General features: G+C 40.9%; 2 protein-coding genes across 5 annotated transcripts; one reads left to right on the top strand and one right to left on the bottom strand.

The window, feature by feature from the left end:
* Positions 1–594: 594 nt before the first annotated feature.
* LOC311272688 (uncharacterized protein) lies at positions 595–2,807 on the bottom strand. Of its 2 annotated transcripts, XM_084379262.1 has the most exons (3): positions 2,766–2,807; positions 2,401–2,687; positions 595–1,882 (listed from the first exon to the last, which is right to left on the bottom strand). In XM_084379262.1, exon 3 carries the CDS (start codon positions 1,874–1,876, stop codon positions 1,499–1,501), a length of 378 nt encoding a protein of 125 aa, XP_084235388.1. In that variant the 5' UTR covers positions 1,877–1,882; positions 2,401–2,687; positions 2,766–2,807; the 3' UTR covers positions 595–1,498. The 2 variants fall into 2 exon arrangements, with proteins under 2 accessions (XP_084235388.1, XP_084235389.1); XM_084379263.1 differs by lacking the exon at positions 2,766–2,807 and having other exon boundaries at positions 2,401–2,713.
* Positions 2,808–9,527: 6,720 nt separating this feature from the next.
* oxnad1 (oxidoreductase NAD-binding domain containing 1) lies at positions 9,528–19,307 on the top strand. 3 transcript variants are annotated; one of them, XR_014624629.1, is made up of 9 exons: positions 9,528–9,779; positions 10,345–10,462; positions 10,991–11,060; positions 11,209–11,312; positions 14,215–14,356; positions 15,961–16,206; positions 16,328–16,436; positions 16,666–16,909; positions 17,341–19,307. XR_014624629.1 is itself a non-coding variant. In XM_084379798.1 (8 exons), the coding sequence occupies exons 2-8, from the start codon at positions 10,356–10,358 to the stop codon at positions 16,821–16,823; spliced, it is 933 nt and encodes a 310-aa protein (XP_084235924.1). In that variant the 5' UTR covers positions 9,528–9,779; positions 10,345–10,355; the 3' UTR covers positions 16,824–19,307. The 3 variants fall into 3 exon arrangements, 2 of the variants coding, with proteins under 2 accessions (XP_084235924.1, XP_084235923.1); XM_084379798.1 differs by having other exon boundaries at positions 10,994–11,060; positions 16,666–19,307; XM_084379797.1 differs by having other exon boundaries at positions 16,666–19,307.
* Positions 19,308–19,309: the final 2 nt, after the last annotated feature.

The following is a 19,309-nucleotide window of genomic DNA, read 5'->3' as shown; positions in this document are numbered from 1 at the left end:
AATTATAACAGCTGGTGTGAGGCGATTAGATGATAATAACACATTTGAAAACCATGAAGTGAATTTTTATAGACATAAATGTTGTGTCAGTTGTAACCCTGGGACACACACACACACACCTCAGACCTCAACCGTGACACAGGAATGCAGTGACACAGGGATGCTCCTCCCTTGTACTGACACAACAAAGTAATTCAGGCCTGGGTTTGACACACGCTGCAGACTAAAAATAAATGGCATTAATTCCTTGTAATTGACCTTTTCAGACAAAGGGAAATTCACATACTCTTCCCACGTGTAATCTTAGTGCAGTGCTGAGTGGGCACTAACGTGCCTGCCGAGAGAACTATTATGACTCACCTGCACATCTTTGAGCGTATGTTTTCTTTTGAAGAGCACATTTTCTTCCGTATCTGTGAGACTCTTTGTCATCATTGAGCTGTTTCTTCCTCTGTTTTCAGACTCATCTGTCAACACAAAGTTGACTTAAGCCAGTAGATTGTGGTCTGACAGGAAAATAAAGCACACATGCACATACACACACTCATACACCTGATTGTAACAGTTACCAGATTTATTTATCATATTTTCGTCTTCATTTAAGTATTCACAGGTGGTCCAGAAATACAAGCAAACTACATCAGTGGCCGGATCAGACTTCCTTGGCTTCCAACAGTAGTTTCATACTTCATTTTAAGTAGTAGCTTTGTTTCTGACCCATTATGTCACACAGGCTGGATTTCATCCTTCATTCAAAGTGTTTTAAAGCATTTTACTGGCAAGTGTCATGCATCGGACTAAAAGCAACTCACGAGTGATCCTTTATTTCCCTCCACTAACTGATTTTTTTTTTTTTTTCACACGTAAATCATTTAAACACCTTCATAAATATCCTTCTAACCCTTTAGAATCAACATTTGTTTTTGCAAAAAGGAGCGTTATAGTTATCCTTCATTATCAAACATACATTATTCTTAATAAAGAAACAGTGTAAACATTTAATGGACAGTGTTTTCCTGGAGCATTTCACACTTTATCTGGGGTTCTGACAGGAAATGGCATTGGAGGATGGAGCTTTCTTAAAAGGCCGTAGGTAATTCAAGGAGTTGTCCGTTGACGTCACTGACTGTGACTGAAACACAGACACTGTGGGACATTAATTACATGTTAGGCTCCTAATCGTTTACTGCATTAGCACTGTAAGTCTTCTGTTTGGGTTTGATTATGGGATTTTGTTGGCAGAATGGTTCAAAAACTATCATGAAGAACAAATATAAAGTAATTTCAAGTCATTTATCATTGTGTCCTTTCATAAAAAAGTCCAAATTTCCATTATTTCATGTACCACATGATAACCTAACTCCTGCAGTACTGGGCTAAAAGTCGCCTCTTGGTATGAATCAAGTGAATGAAGCATCTTCATGAACTCAACTCATTCTCCTTTCCTTCAAGCATCTTTGCAAAACAGTCTCTGATCACCGTCTCCTCCTCCTCACGGTCACCGTCTCTCCTCTTTCCCCATCGCCCCATTATCTGTCTCTTTCTCCTCGATGGGAAGGCTCGAGCGCACCCTCCGCTTCTCCTTCCACCGGCCCGAGCGCGACACCTTCATGTTCCTGCGACACGTCTGCTCGTTGAAGACCGAGTCCAGGTGGGAGTCGTCGTAGGTGTCGTCGCTGATGCTCTTGCTGGACTCTTGCTGGGACTGTGAGGACTGGTCGCCGGCGCTCTTGGAGGCCTCTGCGGCGTAATCCTTTTGCTTCTGTGCGAAAGGGTCAAAGTCTGGCCCAAACTGAGGGTTTGAGGAGTCCTTGGGGCCTCCGCTCTTCTTCTTTGGGAGGAATGACTTCCACCATGGGGTCCTCTCTGTTGTCATCTTTGGCTGGAGGGAGGGAAAAGATGCTGTCAGTAAGTCAGCTGCATTTCAGATGCTCTCCTGTGCATCAGTATTATTTTATAAGTGATGTCATTTTTATCTGTGATGTCACTTTAATGCCCTAAAACATCAAATCACTCCTTTAAAAAATGACTGTCATTGTTTAATAAAGCATTTCTGTTTGACACCATGACTCTCATCTTCATCCCTATAAAAACAACACTTCTTTTGTTGCCATACATGGTCACACTCATAACGCTCACAAATCCTACTTTCTCTTTGAATATAATGATTTGCCCTCTCTAAATCTGAATGTGTTTTGAATTAGATTCTCTGTTTTTGGTTTGTTTCACCGGTGAGGCAGCTTCTTACCAACTAATCCTAAGAATAACCAGTATGACCATGATTAGCTTTTCTGAAAAACTGGTTTAATGAGTCGTGAGAACAGAGAAGCAAACCCAAGCCGTGATTCACAGGTGAACGATGCGCAAAAAAAAAGAAGCAAAACTCTCATGAACACTCACCTGCGCAACAACAGGTGCCGTGGACACTTGAAACTATAGAAAAAGAAAAACAGAATCACACTTTAAAGTGAGATAACGATCCACAGGACAGTGTCAGTGTCTTCTTCTTCTTCTTTAGTGGTGCTGCATAACCGTGACAGCAATCCGTCAATGCCTTGCAGCAGTATCCATTTTACGCACGAGCCAGGTGTCCTGCCTGCTCACATCTCCCACCTCCGGCAAAAAGCACAGTTGCCCCTCTCTTCCTCTCCTCAAACGTCTCTACTCGTCCTCTGCACTTGAGCAAACTGCAGATGAATCGACACATTTATAAGAAGCGACTGTCGACTACTGAACCAGCAGGTTTCCGCCTCCGAAACTCTCACCTCGAAGCACCTGTCCTCACTCCTGATTGGATGAACTCCCCGGGGTCGGTCACGTGAGCCACGCTCAGGTGAATCCACTGCAACAATGGGTGGGGCTTGTAGTTGCGTGGCAACATAGCCCATGGGAGCTTGTGCCTCTTCAGTGACAGGTTAAAAAAAAAGAGCCTTTTGTAAGAGCTGAACCCAACCCAAGCCAGTTCTGGGCGGCCCAGTACTTTTGGCCACAATGACTTTTAATTGTGATGCCACGTAGAGGAATGGTGTTGTGAGAAGTTAATGGTATTTATTAATAGTCACCGGCCAGAACAGGTTGAGCCCTGTGACCCTGCTGTGAAGTTATCAGAGGAATGTGTGAGACAGGAAGAAGTCAGGAGTCTCCTGAGAGGACGTCAATGCACCAGACGTGCAATTGTTGCTGCTTTAAGTCCACATTAAGTGAGGGGAAGCAGTTTGGCCTGACGCCAGTTTCACATGCTGGGGTACTTCCGGATGCTTCTGCTTCTGTACTTTCAAGTCCAACTCTGGTGTCAGTTTCTTTTTAGTTTCATGTAGCTTGTATAGTCTGTCTGACTCCACCATTTCACCATGCCCTGTCCCAGATGGGCCTTTGTCTCAACACATGCTCCAATCCAATCAAATCCAAGTCGTGATTATGATCTCTTAATTAGGCAAAAACAGCTGCTTCTTCTTCTTCTGCATACCTTTTTACTTACTTTTTTAAAATCCTTTTCGAAACTTACAAAAGCTAGCAGGGTCATGGATGACTTACTCCCTAATAGGCCGTCATATAGTATAGTCATATACTGATAAGTTCTTAATGAATGGTGATTACATAAATCTATCAAGTATGTGGAAAGTAAAGTATATTTACAACACTGTCACTTTAATCTTCTACTTTTATACTCCATAAAGAGGTTCTAAACATGGTGAATTGTCTAGGGTATATAACATACCTATAATTATCTCAGGCCAGTGATTTTATTATACAGTAGGGGGGCACATCACCCCTAATATTCAGATGTGTTAAAAACAATTAAATGAAATAACAAAAGATAAACAAACGACCACACATCACCTTCCAAAATTAGTTATTAGCCATTGTAATCTAATCATAACAAAACTTAATAAATGCTGATGTTGACTATGGATACGGTCTTGAATTAGCTCCACCTGGACCTGCTATGAGAAATAGAAAGGAAATTTCAAATTAATGCATCAACATTAACAATCCAATAATACAATATTTACTTATACACTCTCTGCAAAATTAACTCTTTTCATTTTGATATTTTAGTAAATTTTGCTGAGGAAATGGCCTTTGACCTAAATTCGCAAAGCACGATTTTCCTTTGTAAAGGAGCCGTTTTAAACTGTTGTATTGCTTCTATCACCTCAGTAAAGGCTCTGATGTGTCCTTCAACCTCAAGTTAACTGTGAATTTATTTTGTTCCACATGACCTGCAGCTCTTCACCAGAATGGTCCATTGGACAGAGAGACAAAACATGTGTCATCCTGGTGCAGTGGTGGTCTCAGGATGTTTGAGGGGCAGGGGCGGACAAAATATAAAGGGCACCAGCTTTATGTGTTGGGGCACCATCACGCAGTAAGGGCACTGGAAGGGCACCTTAGAGGGCACTTTATCGTGTTTTATCTACCATAGGGGCATCCAAAAGAGCACCTTTGCTGTTTGTTTGTTTTTTGTCACCACACACAATATGGCAATGTGCAAGCTGTTCCTTTTAATGACTTATTACTGATATATTAGTTACAAAATATAAACTGTTGATAAAGGGCACTTTATTAGAAAGTGGTAGCCAGCAGGCACTTTCACAGTGTGAGTTTGAATCTGTATTTATGTGACTGGGTGGTGCATTTGCATCTAATTAAACTTATGGGATAAAATAGAATACAAAGTTGTGCAGTGCAACATCAAGCTTTATTGCCTTTAATGAAATTTGTCCACAGCCTCATTATAAATACATGATACAAAACACAACACATTAAAATCTCAGTACAACAGACCTTCAAAATGAGAACATGCTACAGACCAATACATCCCTAAATCATAATAATTGATTGTTAAATTGAAACATAAGGACACACTGCATGTTAACACATGTGTGAAGTTAAAATGCATCGCAAATGGGACATTCTGTTATTCTCAAACCATCTATTGTGTAAAAGCCAAGTTTCACAGTGTCATTGGATCCTCCAAATAGAGGAAACCACTTCTCCTAGATGTGACGTTATGCTGAGAAAAGCTTCCTTCTCTCGTACACCCTTGGAATGAAAGAAATGGTTTCTGTGTGTGTCGGTGCCAACAGGGAAGACCCAGTCTGGGCTGAGATGAGACAGAAACAGAGAGAGGAGGGAGGAAGCAGGGAATGCCTTTCGTCTCCCTCCTCCAAAATGTTTGAGTGAAAGTTGTTGTGGCAACAGGAATGTGTCTGTCTCCCTCAGCAGCAGGTGACCTGCATACCTGGGGGACTACCATCTCCCATCTCCCATCTTAGTCGAAACTCCGACTAGTCATTTCATCACTGCACCACAAACACAGCTCCTTCCTTCATTGTACTTTATCCTGCCTGCTCTCACGTACAGGTAAGCATGGATGCAATGGACACTCAAATGCATTCACATTTATGCACACATACATAAACATTGTATATGATGCACCAAGAGATTAATATTCTTGGTTTGCAACTGATTATTTTCATTATCAATTAATCTGTTGTCTCTTTTCTTCATTAAAAGATCAATTGATTTAGTCAAATATCTGAAAATAGTGAAGATTACCCATCACAATGACCTAGAGCTCAGGAGAAAGTCTGGTTTTGTCCAGATAAGAGTTAAAAAAAAACCCAAGTATTCTCTATTTAAAATGTTACAGAAGCAAACTCTTACATTTAAGAAGCTCGAACCAGTTAATCTTTCGCATTTTTTGACAATTCGTACCTGATAAATATCCAGATAATTACAATAATCCAATTCTTAATTTCTTACTCACCCACCGTCTTCTTCTGGTCTGAACAGCATCACAATCACAGGATGTTATTATATCACCTCTCAGTTTTGCACTGCCTCTCCACCTCATATCTCCCTTCTCACATCTGCTTTCCTCTCCATTAAGTACAGGTAGTCTCACTGAAAGTTGATCTTTGACTTTAACCAGATCAGATAAGGGAAACATCCATGCTGAGATTTTATAGATACAAGCTGCACTGTAAACATCAGGCACTCCACCCTGAGATGACAATCCGTCATTGAACATGTTCCAGTTTTGATTGAAGGATTCCCTCAGGGGTGAAATCTGGATATTTGCCCATTGAGACAGAGAGGTATGTGGAGAATGTAGAGACGTTGTAGGGAGAGACTGAAACAGTGACTCTGGATTGCATAAGGTACAGTAATACCCTTCACCTGTATCTGTTTCAATGTACAGTATGAAACGGCGGACCATCTTTCTTCCGTCACAAGCTGCATTTTTCTCTCTCTAAGAACCACACACAGGTGTGAGGGTAACTTTTGATGCAATGTTGTTTCTTTCATGTTCAGTCAATGCATATAAATGAAAAAAACTAGTTGTATGATTTATTACAAAAGACAGAATAATCAATTTGAAAAGCATTACTTTTATGCAATTGTTGAGCAATAACACTTGAGTAATAAAATACTGAACTTGAAAAACACATTATCCTTATGTAAAAGTTCCTCTTAATTGTATATGTAATAAACAAATAAGGTTTATGTATAAGTCTGTATTAATTTAATCAGACTAAGTTATTTAATTTATTCACATGGACTCAATATTATAGGAAAACTGCATTAAATTGCATTAATTAGCCTTTGACACGTTACATTGAACTTGTGCAAAAAAATATCCAATAAAATGGAAAATGTACATGTAATAGAAATGCTGTATACTTATGTATACTTTCAACTTTTTAGGCGTAGGTGCAGGTGTACACAAGGATGGAGAGTTTACTCTCTGTTTCTTTTAAATACAGATGATCTGCTGTGAACAGCTGGAGTCAATAACTATGGAGGACAATAATACCAAAATCAAAAATAAATAGATAAAAGCCTCAATAAATAAATACATTTGATGGCATATTAATTTATTAATGTATCTAATTAAAGTCTCTATTAATGTAACACAAAAAACATATTGATATCATTTTCATATTTATCTTTTGTTCGTAACTTGAATTAGTGTATTATCAAAGTGCAATCAATGTCGCTAATACATTTTAAATCTCAACAAGGCGTGATCATAATATAAACACTCGGTGGCCACTTTTTTACAGGTACACCTGTCCAATAGAACAGCCCTGCTGTGACATCTGTCTGTACGAAGCTCATAATGTACCATTTTTGATGACATTGTTGGAAATATAATGATCTGTTCATTACTGAAGTCATGGTTCAAGGTGGCAATGTTATACTGGACTACTTTATATTGAGAGGTGTTTCAATTTTATTGCACTTCCTATTTACATCTATGTTGGATCGATGATGAATATAATGCAGTCGAATAAAAAAACAACACTGACTATATGACCTCAGTGCTAAAACATATAGTCAATAAATAAATAAATGAATAGACACCTCTTTGACAGTGACAAAAAAAGGAACATTATTGGCGTCATAAAATCAGATTTCTATGGCAGAATAGTTGTATTGGGTTGCATTAGACTGTATACTGTATACTGACTGTATATTCTATATTTAGCTGCTGCTCACTGAGACACTCAATATAAACACACCAAACTGACTCATTCAGTCGTGTATAAATACTTATGTTGACTCTGATGCACACTGTTCAAACTACGTGCAAACTACGCGTCTACGCTTGTGCTTTTGTATGCGATGATGATTGTAATGTGCTTGCATCACGAGTCTGTCGTGTGCGCCTGAAAGTCATTGTGTTGTAATAAACCAGAAAATCTCTATTTGTCATTGAACAACAGGTTGAACCAAGGTGTGCTAGCCATGGGAAAGACAGCAGGGAGGCAGCCAGTTGGACTGGTAGAGTCAGCTAACAACAAGCTGTCTAAGGAAGTGAGCGGCTACTGTGTCCAATGACACAGACCAGGTTTACTGGCCCTCTCACACACTTTAAACACTGTTTACCTCACAGGTAAACACATGCATATGTTCTTGCTCACAATGGGGGGTTACGTGTTGCAAAGTAGCAGGAAATGTACCCACTAAACAAATAAACAGTCGTCTCTTCCACGAGTTCTGGACTGAGTTTCGATGTTACATTGTGTGCTCGATTTGAGGATTGCATTGTTCAGCCGCCTTTCTTCTTCGGGAGTTATTAAACTATTAGTAAAGCAGCTGAAACTCACCAGAGCTGTACCTGATTTACAACACAGACGCTAAAGGTGAAACTTCAGGAATGCAGAAAGGAATCTAACACTTACTGGTTACTTTTTGTTTTTATTGTCTTTCTCTCAAGTGCTGTTTTAATAACAGACAGACAAGAAAAACACAAGATACTAACATGCAGCGCTCCACACACACACACGGTTGACTAAAGTGTACTTAGAAGGACCTTCTATTGAGGGCTCTTGACTTTAACCCACACCGCTACATGCTATGATTTTTGCTTTACTTTGAATTATTCATTCTTGTTGCATTATTTTACTGTTGCTGACATTTCCTTGTATTGCCGGAAGTAAAGACGTAAAAACCACAACACATTTTGTGGACTTTCTGAACTTACAATAATAAAGGTATTGTATTGAAACACCCAAATTCTGCCAACAATCCCTTCATGTACTTTTAAAGTTAGATATTATTTTTCAAACATGACTGACAACATGGCATGCAGTATATCTACATATTTTACATTATACATTATTGATGCAATAAAATGTAACCACAAGTTACAGCGGCACCTCTCAAAGTGTTTAATGATCCTTGAACTTGACACTGATGCTGTGCAGAATATTGTGGTGTCTCCTTTTCAGCCACTACGTGTGACTGGGGGCTTTTTGCACTGCAAATTGCTAAATTTACCTTTAATGCAGCCATGTACCCACTAACTGCAAGCTGACTGAGCTACAGAGTCACAGCAAGTGTGAGGTTTAAACTTGAATTGATCTACGGGCACTTTTCTCCACACCAACCACTGTAGTGTATCAATATTAAAACAATGATGAAAAACGGTGTCACTTTTTCAGAGAAAACAGCGATTAACATAGAAAACTCTTACCAATGCCGTTCATTAGGAGGGCCCGACTTCAAGCTCTGATATATACAGTAAAAAAATTTAACATCCTGAAGAAGCAGCAGATTTGCTGACTTAAAAGTTCTGGCTGCTTCTCACCACAAAACAGCACACACTGTGTTATTTGACCACCAGATGGAGACACATTTCATTCTTGATTATATGTTGTGCCATCACAGGCTTAGGTTATATTTGTTGCCAGTGGCAACAACAAAACCAGTAGCAAGAACAGTCTTTAGGTGAGTTGTATATATGTCAAATATATACTAATAAAAATAATAATTAATAAAAAAAAAGGATTGTTGTCAGTCTCCAAGAGTAACAAGCCATTTCAGGACAGTATGGACCCAAAATATTAGGACAACTGGACCTAACCAGATGAGAGATGTCATCAACACATTCAGACTTTAACTTTAAAAGGAAATGTCTCAATCCCAAAAACTCTGGACACACACTGTTGACACCTGAAGGATCAGTACTGTCTTTGCCTACACACTTGTATTGGAAAGAATATTGCAAGAGGTAGGAAAGTGATGGAAACCTGCTCCACACTCCATCGCAGAGGCTCGGCGCCATCCAGAAGAGGGCGCTACTGCGACTGAATGCACAGCGCCTCATTTAGCAGAAGAAGACGTTAGCGGCAGTAAACCTCTAAGAAGAAGAAGAAGAAGACATCAGTGCTGTCATGTAATCATAATATGACCAAGGTTATCCCGAAGATACTGGCGAAAAATATGAACTTCATTTGATAAAAACAGAGCGTCATCTTATCTCGGTAAGAAAATTAGCCCAGGGGCTCGTTGTGTGCTGTTGTATTGTGTGTCTGTATCAGATAAACCGGCATTGACTTGCTAGCAGCTTTAGCTAGTGAGCTAACCATCACCAGCATGACTGAGGAGGTCACACCAAACTCCCTTTGAAACACTCACAATAATACAGTTCGCCGCTTTTAATCAGTATGTAACTTTTTAGGCTCGGTCTGCCTTTTGTATCTTTCATCCTCGTCTTTCAAAATACACATCGGTGGGTGGCAGCGAGCATTCTCAGCTATGCTGAGGTCTTGAGGCATGTTTTTCTGTCCAGTCAGGTGGGAATTAACTGACATGAATGTACGGTTTACTAGAGCATTCCGTGAGCGGAGTTTGGTGTGCTGTGCCCTCCCACCCAGAGGGGTGACGCTTAAGCTAAACTGTATTGTTAAGGGGCCCAGCTGGTGAATCTACTGATCTACAGGTGGCTGTATGCACTGACAATATTTACATATGTGATGCTAAGCTTGAATGACAGTTGTTAGCTGTGGCAGCTAACGCCAGGTGTCCCCTTCTCTTTTCTCATTTCAGCCCAGGTCGTCATGAGCGTCCCGTGTTTCTTGTCCTCCGCTGCCCGAAGCTTCAGCCTGCCGTCTCAGGCCGCCGGTCTGCTCTGCTGCCGGCTGCGGGGCTCCAGCTCCGTCACAAGGTGAGCTTATCTGGAATATACAGGCTCTGTTCATTGTGCTCTGCTGTCCTGGCTGCTCTCACCTGAGGCACTGTAGAGGATTGTTGTCCAGCCTGATCTGCTTAACTTAAGGGGTCACTTCACCCAAATCATGACACAGATTTTCAAACTTACTCTTAACATTACATAGCCACACCGACAGCTGCTACATAAATTGGGTCTTTTCAGATGTAATCCTTCCGATCTTTGAGCCCCACAAGCCAAAGACTATTTGCCTCTGTTATATGTAAATAAACATTAGTTAGTGTCGAAGACCAAAATCTCAAAATGTACCCACAGGTAACCAGACCTATCTGCATGGCTACACACAGCTAGCTGTGAGTTGTATTTTTTGGTGACCTGGCTCTTTAAGCTTGTTGTAGCTTGCTGGCCATAGGGGCAAAGTCCACTTGCTGTTTTTGAATGTTCTTGTCACACAATGCTGCTGTAGCTCTTCTGTAGAGTATTTGACAAACAAGTCAACCAACTAAAGCTACCTCTTTTTTTTAGTAGAAGAAATATGACCTCCAAAAGGCAAATGGACCATCTAGAGAGAACAGCGAGCAACTCCAGACAATCTGTAAGTTGATTATTTGTAGTTTTGTAGTAATTGTGACTGTAACCTGCTTCACCTGTTTAACAGTTTTTGTCGGCGGTCAGTCCTGAGATTATTAACCCACTCCTAACTCTCTTGTGTATGTATGTGCTTGACTGGCTGCCTAACACAGGCCCTGTATCCAGCTCAAGTATGCGGCATCATGAATGAGTCAGACACGGTGAAACGTTTGAGAATAGCTGTCCACCCAGACTTCAGCTTCAAAGCAGGACAGTGGTGAGTAGATACTTACGTTCACTTTTTACCATTATATTCATAAGTATTGCACTAATGAGACTAAGAGAAGTGAGAAAGGTACTCTGGCTCAGATATGTTTTATTAAACTCATTTGTGACCTCTCCTGTTGGCATAAATGAATAAAATCGTGTGTGTGTGCTTCTGCTGGATGACTATGCATTTTTTTTCAAGCATGTAAAGAACATGACTGCACAACTGAAGTCAGCACTGGTACAAAAACGCATCAAAATCACACAACGCTTGTCTCAGAATAAGGGCTGGCTACAGAATCTTCTGATATTTATAACTGAAAAAAGCAACAGTGCTGTTACATAACCTATAAAGGCGGGGTTCTAACATTGTCCTATCATAATACAATTTTTTTTCTTCTTAATTTTGAAATTAACTATATATAGTGGACTATAGCCAGACATATAATTGAATAACCAATACATCTGCACAGTTAAAACATAATATCGCAATGAAGATGTTTCTTTTTTGATTGACCATGCTGCCAGTTATTACTCCTGTTGTTCCTGTAAAAATCACACTACATTTACTACATAGCGCTGATCTGCTCATCAGGTTATATGAAGTTTGGAAACAGATCTCTATGATTCGCCTGAGAAATGAATAGTGGATGGCCACGAAAATCATCAAAATCTCCCATCCCTAGTAAGAAGTCATGCTTATATCATGTTCACAGCATATTGTTCAGATTAAAAGGGAGAAAACCCCACTAAAGTCATCCACATAGTTGTAATTCTGAGTCAGAGCTGTTGGGAATTTCAGAGGCTTTCATTATCTCCCCCACTGCCACATGTAAGTGACAACAAACTTGTGACAAAGGCTTCAAAACCACCATAGCTGGCATGAACACAAATCAAATCTAATGGATAAAATCTCACTCGGTTCTTGTAGAACTTTTTCTTTCTTTCCCTGTTCTGCTAACATTGCGTGAATGCATCATTAGCCTTTTAAACCTATCTCAGATGTTACTATAGTAACGCTTTCTTGATGAAACAGAAATAAGCAAAACCTGCCAAAAGTGAGTTAACTTTGTGAAACATCCCTCTGGAGTCCTTTCATAGTGCATGCAATGCTCATAGTAACCACAAGGTGGCAGCATTGTGTTTGATTTCATCAGCCCGGTGGTTTTCTCTTCTCACAAAACTTTTACAGCGAACAGGAGTTTACAGTCCTACATCACAGTCATCATGTGAACCAGCTCCAGATTCATGTTGATAAGAAGAAGGAATGTGTTTTGAAGAAATGTGTCACAACAGCTAAAGGAAGAATCAAAGCTTATGAATCAATTAGAGCTTTTTACCAAATAAGGAAGAACAACAAATATTTGGAGACGCTATAAGCTGAAGTTTGCTTTGATGTTTGTGCATGAATCCGCTGCATGCGCTGGGTTGATTGTACACTGGCAGCTTTGACGTGAAAGGCGTTTGAGACACAGTGGTTTGTTTCTGTCTGGTGAGCAATGTTGGGAAGCATTTGAGCTTTCAAGCTTACTTCCAGCGACTCTCTTGTAATCATAACAGCGAGTTATAAACTTCTTCGATGAAGGCAGAGCTTTTTTTTCTGACTCTCAGTCTGTCAGTCAGTGTTGCCAATGTTAATTAGTGTACCCTGCACATGCAGTATATGCACAGGAGCCCATACTGTAGGTGGGCGGTAGTGAGATATAAAAACTGGCAGCCAGTTGCCCTGCGGCGCCTGATAATGAATGTAAATGGATGGAAATCCTTGAGTTTCAGTGTTTCTGAAATTCGGAAAGAAAAAGGACTGTTTAGTTGTTTGTTTCCAGGTGGGAGAGGAGGAGGAGGAGGAGGAGGAGGGGGAGGAGGAGGAGGAGGAGGAGGAGGAGGTGGGTGAAACATATGTGCGCGTCTTCACAGCAGATCCATATTTATGATGCCTCTGAGGGTTTCGCAGTCAGTGTCTCTCTCTAGTGTAACAGTGGGTCATTGTATTGGTGGAACATTAGCCCAACTGTTAAGCACCGCTGTTTTCCTCTGGGGGTAGTTTGCCGTGCTTGGTGATGGACAGATGCGACCATGTGGGGTGTTAAGACTGGGACGCTTCACTTTGTTTAAACTTCAGAGCAGGCAACTTTCCATCTGGTTTGGTTTTGTTCTACTTGGTTTCTGGAACAGGCTGCCACCTTAGCTGAGGTCAGAGGGCACCACGTTACGTTCATTCACACTTTGACCCTCAGTTCAGCCTGTTCTTGCTCTTGCATTAACTATTGTTTAGAGATCTGAAAAGTCAGCTATATTTACAATCAGAATAACCTAGTGTGAAAGCTCAATAATGATAATAATAGTATCAATTAAATGATTGTAGATATGTTTTACGACAAAATGCAGTGCAATTGTGTTCAAACAACACACCCATGATCAGACTTCGTCTTGTCATTTTAGAGTGAAGAACAGGAACACATTTTCAGCCACTTGGAAAACATGTATTTCCTCGGGACGCACAACAATATAATAAAGTATTATATCGGCCAATGAAGGCTTCAAAATTAAATATCGGCATTGGCCCGAAATGAATAATTCTGTGTGCATTTTTAAAAAACTGTGTCTGCAAATGCCAGTGGACCATCGTGATACGAGTAGGTATAACAATATGTTAATAACAGGAGAGACTTGGTGTTCTCTGCAATTAGGTGGAAAATATGTGCATGTATTGGAAATTGGCCAAAAATAGTTTCAGCCTATTGTGCATCCCTAATATTTCTTATAACTTGTGTCAACTTTAGCCTCCACAGTGCTGTAAACATAACTTCACAGGTTGTAGTCTAGATCTGAATAAAGTGCAAGCAAACGTAAGTATTAAACCCATTGACTGATTAAATAATTGTTGAATTAACTGTGTGTTGTGTTTGCAGGGTGGATTTCTTCATCCCAGGCGTGGAGAAGGTGGGAGGTTTCTCCATGTGCTCCGGACCGGGTTTGCTGCAGAGGGAGGGTGTTGTCGAACTGGCCGTCAAATACACCAAACACCCCCCGGCACACTGGGTCCATACCGCGGTGAGTGGAGCAATCTTATATAATACTGTTTTTATTTTCACCAGAGAGGCTTGAACAGGAAAACTCTGGTCAGTGTAGTGTTAAGGTTTGACCTCAGATTACATTAAGTAATAATCAAAGTTTTAAAGTCTACTGTAAAACACACTTGAAGCCAGTGATTTTAAGACTGGTGGGATGTGATATATCATCTTTCACATGAAGAAGTATAATACTGAAAGCCTGAATAGACTTCTCCCGAGGTCTAAGCATACTAATAAAAATAGACTTGGTCATCTTATGATTTGGAAGGTTACATCGCTAGTGTGCGCATGAGTGAGATGGTGAAATTGTGTGAAGGTGAGGGTGCCAGACGAGAGGTGTAGAAAGAAAACGAGTGATGAAAAAGGATCAGGGTGTTGAGAAATGGTGTTATCAACGTAAGAAATGAAAACTGCCACATACTCACACCACTGGATATTCTGAAATAAGTGAAGCACGAAAGGGAAAAAGGCAAGTCGGATGTTATTTTCAGAATTTGATTTATTTGTTTTATTTTGTGTGGGCACTTACCTGTGATAAAAAGTTACATTATAGGGGTTCAGTTGGTAGAGCGCATGTCCCATGTACAGAGGCTGCGTCATTCTCCCTCTCTCTCATCCCATTTCCTGTCATCTCTCCAAGCTGCTCTATGAATAAAGCCATGAAAATAAAAATGACTGGTCTGTGTTGTAGATCTGAAGTAGAGTTGTAATAGTTGTGAAGAGAGAAGGGAAGCTCGTGTTTGTGTGTCAACAACATGGCCGGCAAGCCTACGCAGGGTAAATAAAAGTTGTGTGAATACTAAATAAAGCTGCAATAATATCATTGATGAAAGATTTAAAGCTAAGTTTGCTCAGTCTTTGCTTTTTGCATAAAAAATGTGACGTCTTTGCTGCAGATTATTGTGTCATGTTCACAAGAACGTGCTCCAAAAGGTAGCTTTACTTAATCCTGCGTGTGTGCGAGTATTTGTCTGAATATGAACAATGTTTGCTTCCTGCTTACCTCTCCCTTCCATTTCTGTACTCTGCATGTTTGTTTGCAGCTTCTGTGTTTGATGACGGGCCTTAATAAATAGCTTTGAGCTACTGTGCTGCGTGTAAATAAATATCAGAAAGCGGTGTGATGTGTTTGAGTGTTAGGAGACTTACAGCGCTCTGCTCTGGGATTGTTTGATGATCTATTTTGTTTGATTTTGCGCTCCGACTCCTCTCTGCGAGCAGGAATAGTGTAGGGACCGTGATGGCAGATTAAGAGCGCGAACATTGTTGTGTATACTTGCGCTCATATGTGTACAAAAGCAGACGGAGGCATATTTACTGCTCCCTTTGACTTCAAAAGATTTTCTCTGTGCAACTTGTGAAGCTACTTTCATTGGTAGCAGAGCAGAGGTTTGTTGTGTGTGCCTGCTGATCTATTAATGTTTTTTTCCTTTGTTTCCTGACGCTTCGATGCCGTTAAAGCTGAACCTTTCTTGTGATTTCTTTCATTTTTCAGAAGGTGCATCTCAGCTGCTGTGCACAGAGAAATGTTAGGAGCCCTGTGTATTTAAGTTAACCAGCTCTCTCCTCCCTCCTCCCCCTCAGTGTACAGTGGGCTCCCAGGTGGCCATGCGTGTTGGTGGGGATTTTTTCTTTGACCCGTCGCCCCCTGACCCCTCCGTGGATCTGCTGCTGGTAGCTGGCGGCGTAGGGATCAATCCATTGTACTCCATCCTGTTGCACACCACAGATCTGCTGCATCTCAACCAGGCTTCTGGTGGGCGGGACTACAACATCGGCTCTGCCCACCTCTGCTACAGCGCCAAGAACACTCAGGAATTGCTCTTTAAGGTGTGCGCTTTTCAGAAACAACAGTTTCCATGTGTATATCTGCAATATTGTGACAGCTGTGTTGCAGTATGTAAGGAGAATCACTGTCACAAATGTATTAAAACCTACCCCCTGTTCCCAGAGCTCAATCATCGAGGCGTGTCAGGAGTTCCCTGACAAGTTGTCCTGTGACTTGCACGTCACGCAACAGAGCACAGATGTGGACCCGCACCTCCAGCCGTTTGTCAGCTGTAAGTAATAACCATACACACACACGCACGCCTACATGCGTATACTTCTCATTGTTTACCAGGGATGATTTAGTTACTGTCACATTCTCCCATAGTCTGTCTTTGTTGATTTATCTCTGTCATCATGTAGAACAGGCACCATCAAAGTTCCACATGAGAGACGCAGAGGGAATAGGTGTCGCAGCACTGAGTCTTGATTAATTGATTGACGTCCCTTGTATCTCTGCAGGCGGGAGAATCACTGAAGAGGAGTTGAGGGCTCATGTGGACCCGCAGAGGACTCTGTGCTTCCTGTGTGGCCCCCCGCCCATGATTGAAGCAATTTCAAAAACCCTTATGGACATGGGCCTCGCAAAAGACAGAATCCTCTTCGAGAAGTGGTGGTAGAACCTCCTACGATTCCCAGAATCCTATAGGGTTGTACTCCTGGCTTGCGTTCCTTTTTGCAGTCTTCAGGGGAGGATGTATGAGGTGTGATGTGAATGGAGAGCAACTGACATATGGAGTATTATGGACATTAATGTGAGTTTTCAGATGCTTGAAGAAGTGGACCCTCCGTTCCCTGCTGCTGCAACCTGTGCCTGATCTGTCATAGACCGCTGGGACCGCCCACTCTTCAGCTAGCAGCTGCCTCACAAACACAATAGAGATGAGTTTTATTTCTTGTCATTTAAAGAGGAGGACTGAGCAAACTTTAACATCTCAACTTTGGAAAAACACTACTCAGCCATGCTGAGTAAAACACAAATCTTTGTGTATGATAAACACATTGTGAAACAGAAGTTGCACATGTTCAAATCTCATTTGAGTTTAAACGTGACTGAGGTTCTTTAAATTAATGAATGATATTTACTTTTAATCCAACTTTTAAATAATGTTTACGCACAAATTTATCTATGCAAAGATGTTTTAAAGGTGCAATATGTAAGAATTTTAATTGAAAACGTTCAAAAATTAACTAGCAACAGAATGGGAAGAAATAACAGTTTTGAGGTTATGTCAAAGATATCCATATATTGTGTTGATGAGATATCGACTGAAGTTAGCATGCTAACCAGCTAGCCCTGGGCCTGATTACCTCCTACACACAGTGGTCCAAAGTTGACACCAACACTCCCCTAGTGGTCCGGCTAACTGAGCTAAAAAGCTAACAGTAGCCACAGTCATGGCTGTATGAACAGTTTGCAGCAGTTAGCAGTTACCTTGGTGAGGACTCTTGGAGTATGAATTCAAGGTGTCCAATTCTCACGTATTGCACCTTTTAAAGAAATAATTTGACATTTGGGGAAATATTAATTTTCTTCCTTGCCAAGTCTTAGATGAGATGATCAATACTACTCTTGTGCTTGTTTGCCAAACAAGAAGCTACAGCCAGTAGCTTAGCTGGTTAGCTTAGCATGAAGACTGGGCACAGGTTACACAATCCACCTACCTGCATCTCTAAAAGATGCCAATAACTTGTGTTGTTTTATGGGGGGGGGGTCATGTGCCAAACTGTTTACAGGAAGTTACCCAACCCGTACAACATATAGTCCAGCACACAATCCCTGTAAAACTACAACTTGGTTTTACATTTTGGTTTTTGTATGATGAAATGATGAGCTTTAGGCATGACATCACCCATAGGTTTTCTTAAGACCATTGTGAAGCTCTGTGTGGTGGTCCGGCCATCGCCTTCTTGGCAGTGCCGGACTGTGCTTAACTCCTTGCCAACCCAAAATTGTTAATAGATGGAGCGGAAGTGTAGTTGAGGCTAGCAGCTGCCTGTCATTTAAAGCTCCTTGCCTTTTAATTATGCATAACTTTAAGCCTTAATGTAATTAAACTGAGATGTATAGAAATTCTCCCTCTGTACAGTTGACACGTACAAGGAAATTAGCAATACTAAAACTGTTCTTTGTACCAGGCTGTAAACATGTTTATATCTGCCGTTAAGTTGGGAATTTCAATATAGGGCAATATGTGGATTGACTCACCTTTGGAGCCAGCCTCAATGGCTATGCGAAGAACTGCAGTGTCTGGCGCTTCTGCACTGGCTTCATTTTTCTACCCTAATTGGCTTCAGGCAGAGCATTTGAAACGAGCTTTAGCTCTTTATTTAGTGGACAGATGCAAGTGTGTTGTAGATCATCTTATCAAACTCTCGGCAAGAAAGCAAAAAAGGAAAGCGTATTTCCTAAAATGTCAAACAACTGCTTGAAAAGCCCTTGAATTACAGACGCATTGAAGCTCAGTGCAAATCTGTACCGTTATTTTACACTGTACATATGTATTTTAAGGAGTGACTCATTCTCTTCTATCAATATACCTCTGCTAATTTTAAATAATGTGTTCTTGGTGTTATACTATGTGTTTATATACTTAGTGAAATTACTCAGAGCTATTTATTTGCAGGAGTGAGGATTTTAGAGATTGGCTGATAAGTTTGAGTTTCATTGGAGCGATTGTTTTTCACATTTTACTCACATGCAAACTTCACGCCAAGTGTAGAAACTTAACAATCTCCCACATATTGGCTAGTGTCCCCGCCCGTTTTACTCACTCTCACACTGTTACATGCATACACCGTGCCTCTCACACACACACTTCGACTCAATCACATACATCCACATACCCATAAACGGTTTCTCATCCCGGGGTGGAGTGAGTATCCCATGGTGCACTGTAATGGAACCTCCAGGTGGTCTCTGATTGGCTTGGATCACTGAACATCCCTCGGAGATGCTTGCGAGCTCCTTGTAGTTGTCTCTCAGTGGGGGGTTGCACTTTTGAGACTCATTTTCGAGTTGTTTCTGCATTTCTTCCTCATATGAGGAAAACTGTTTATGCCAGTAACGTGAGACTTAAAGGAAATAAAAGAAATTGAGTCAATC

This window comes from Pagrus pagrus (genome assembly GCF_965226575.1).
Source record: "Pagrus pagrus genome assembly, chromosome: 17".
Taxonomy (NCBI): Eukaryota; Metazoa; Chordata; class Actinopteri; order Spariformes; family Sparidae; genus Pagrus; species Pagrus pagrus.
This window is presented reverse-complemented; position numbering and strand designations above follow the sequence as displayed.

Bases quoted from the DNA above. Each gene is read 5' to 3' on its own strand.
- LOC311272688 (XM_084379262.1), bottom strand. From the start codon at position 1,876: ATGACAACAGAGAGGACCCCATGGTGGAAGTCATTCCTCCCAAAGAAG.
- oxnad1 (XM_084379797.1), top strand. From the start codon at position 10,356: ATGAGCGTCCCGTGTTTCTTGTCCTCCGCTGCCCGAAGCTTCAGCCTG. The intron at 11,313-14,214 runs GTGAGTAGATAC...TTGTGTTTGCAG, and splicing joins AGCTTCAAAGCAGGACAGTG to GGTGGATTTCTTCATCCCAG. The intron at 16,207-16,327 runs GTGTGCGCTTTT...CCCTGTTCCCAG, and splicing joins CTCAGGAATTGCTCTTTAAG to AGCTCAATCATCGAGGCGTG.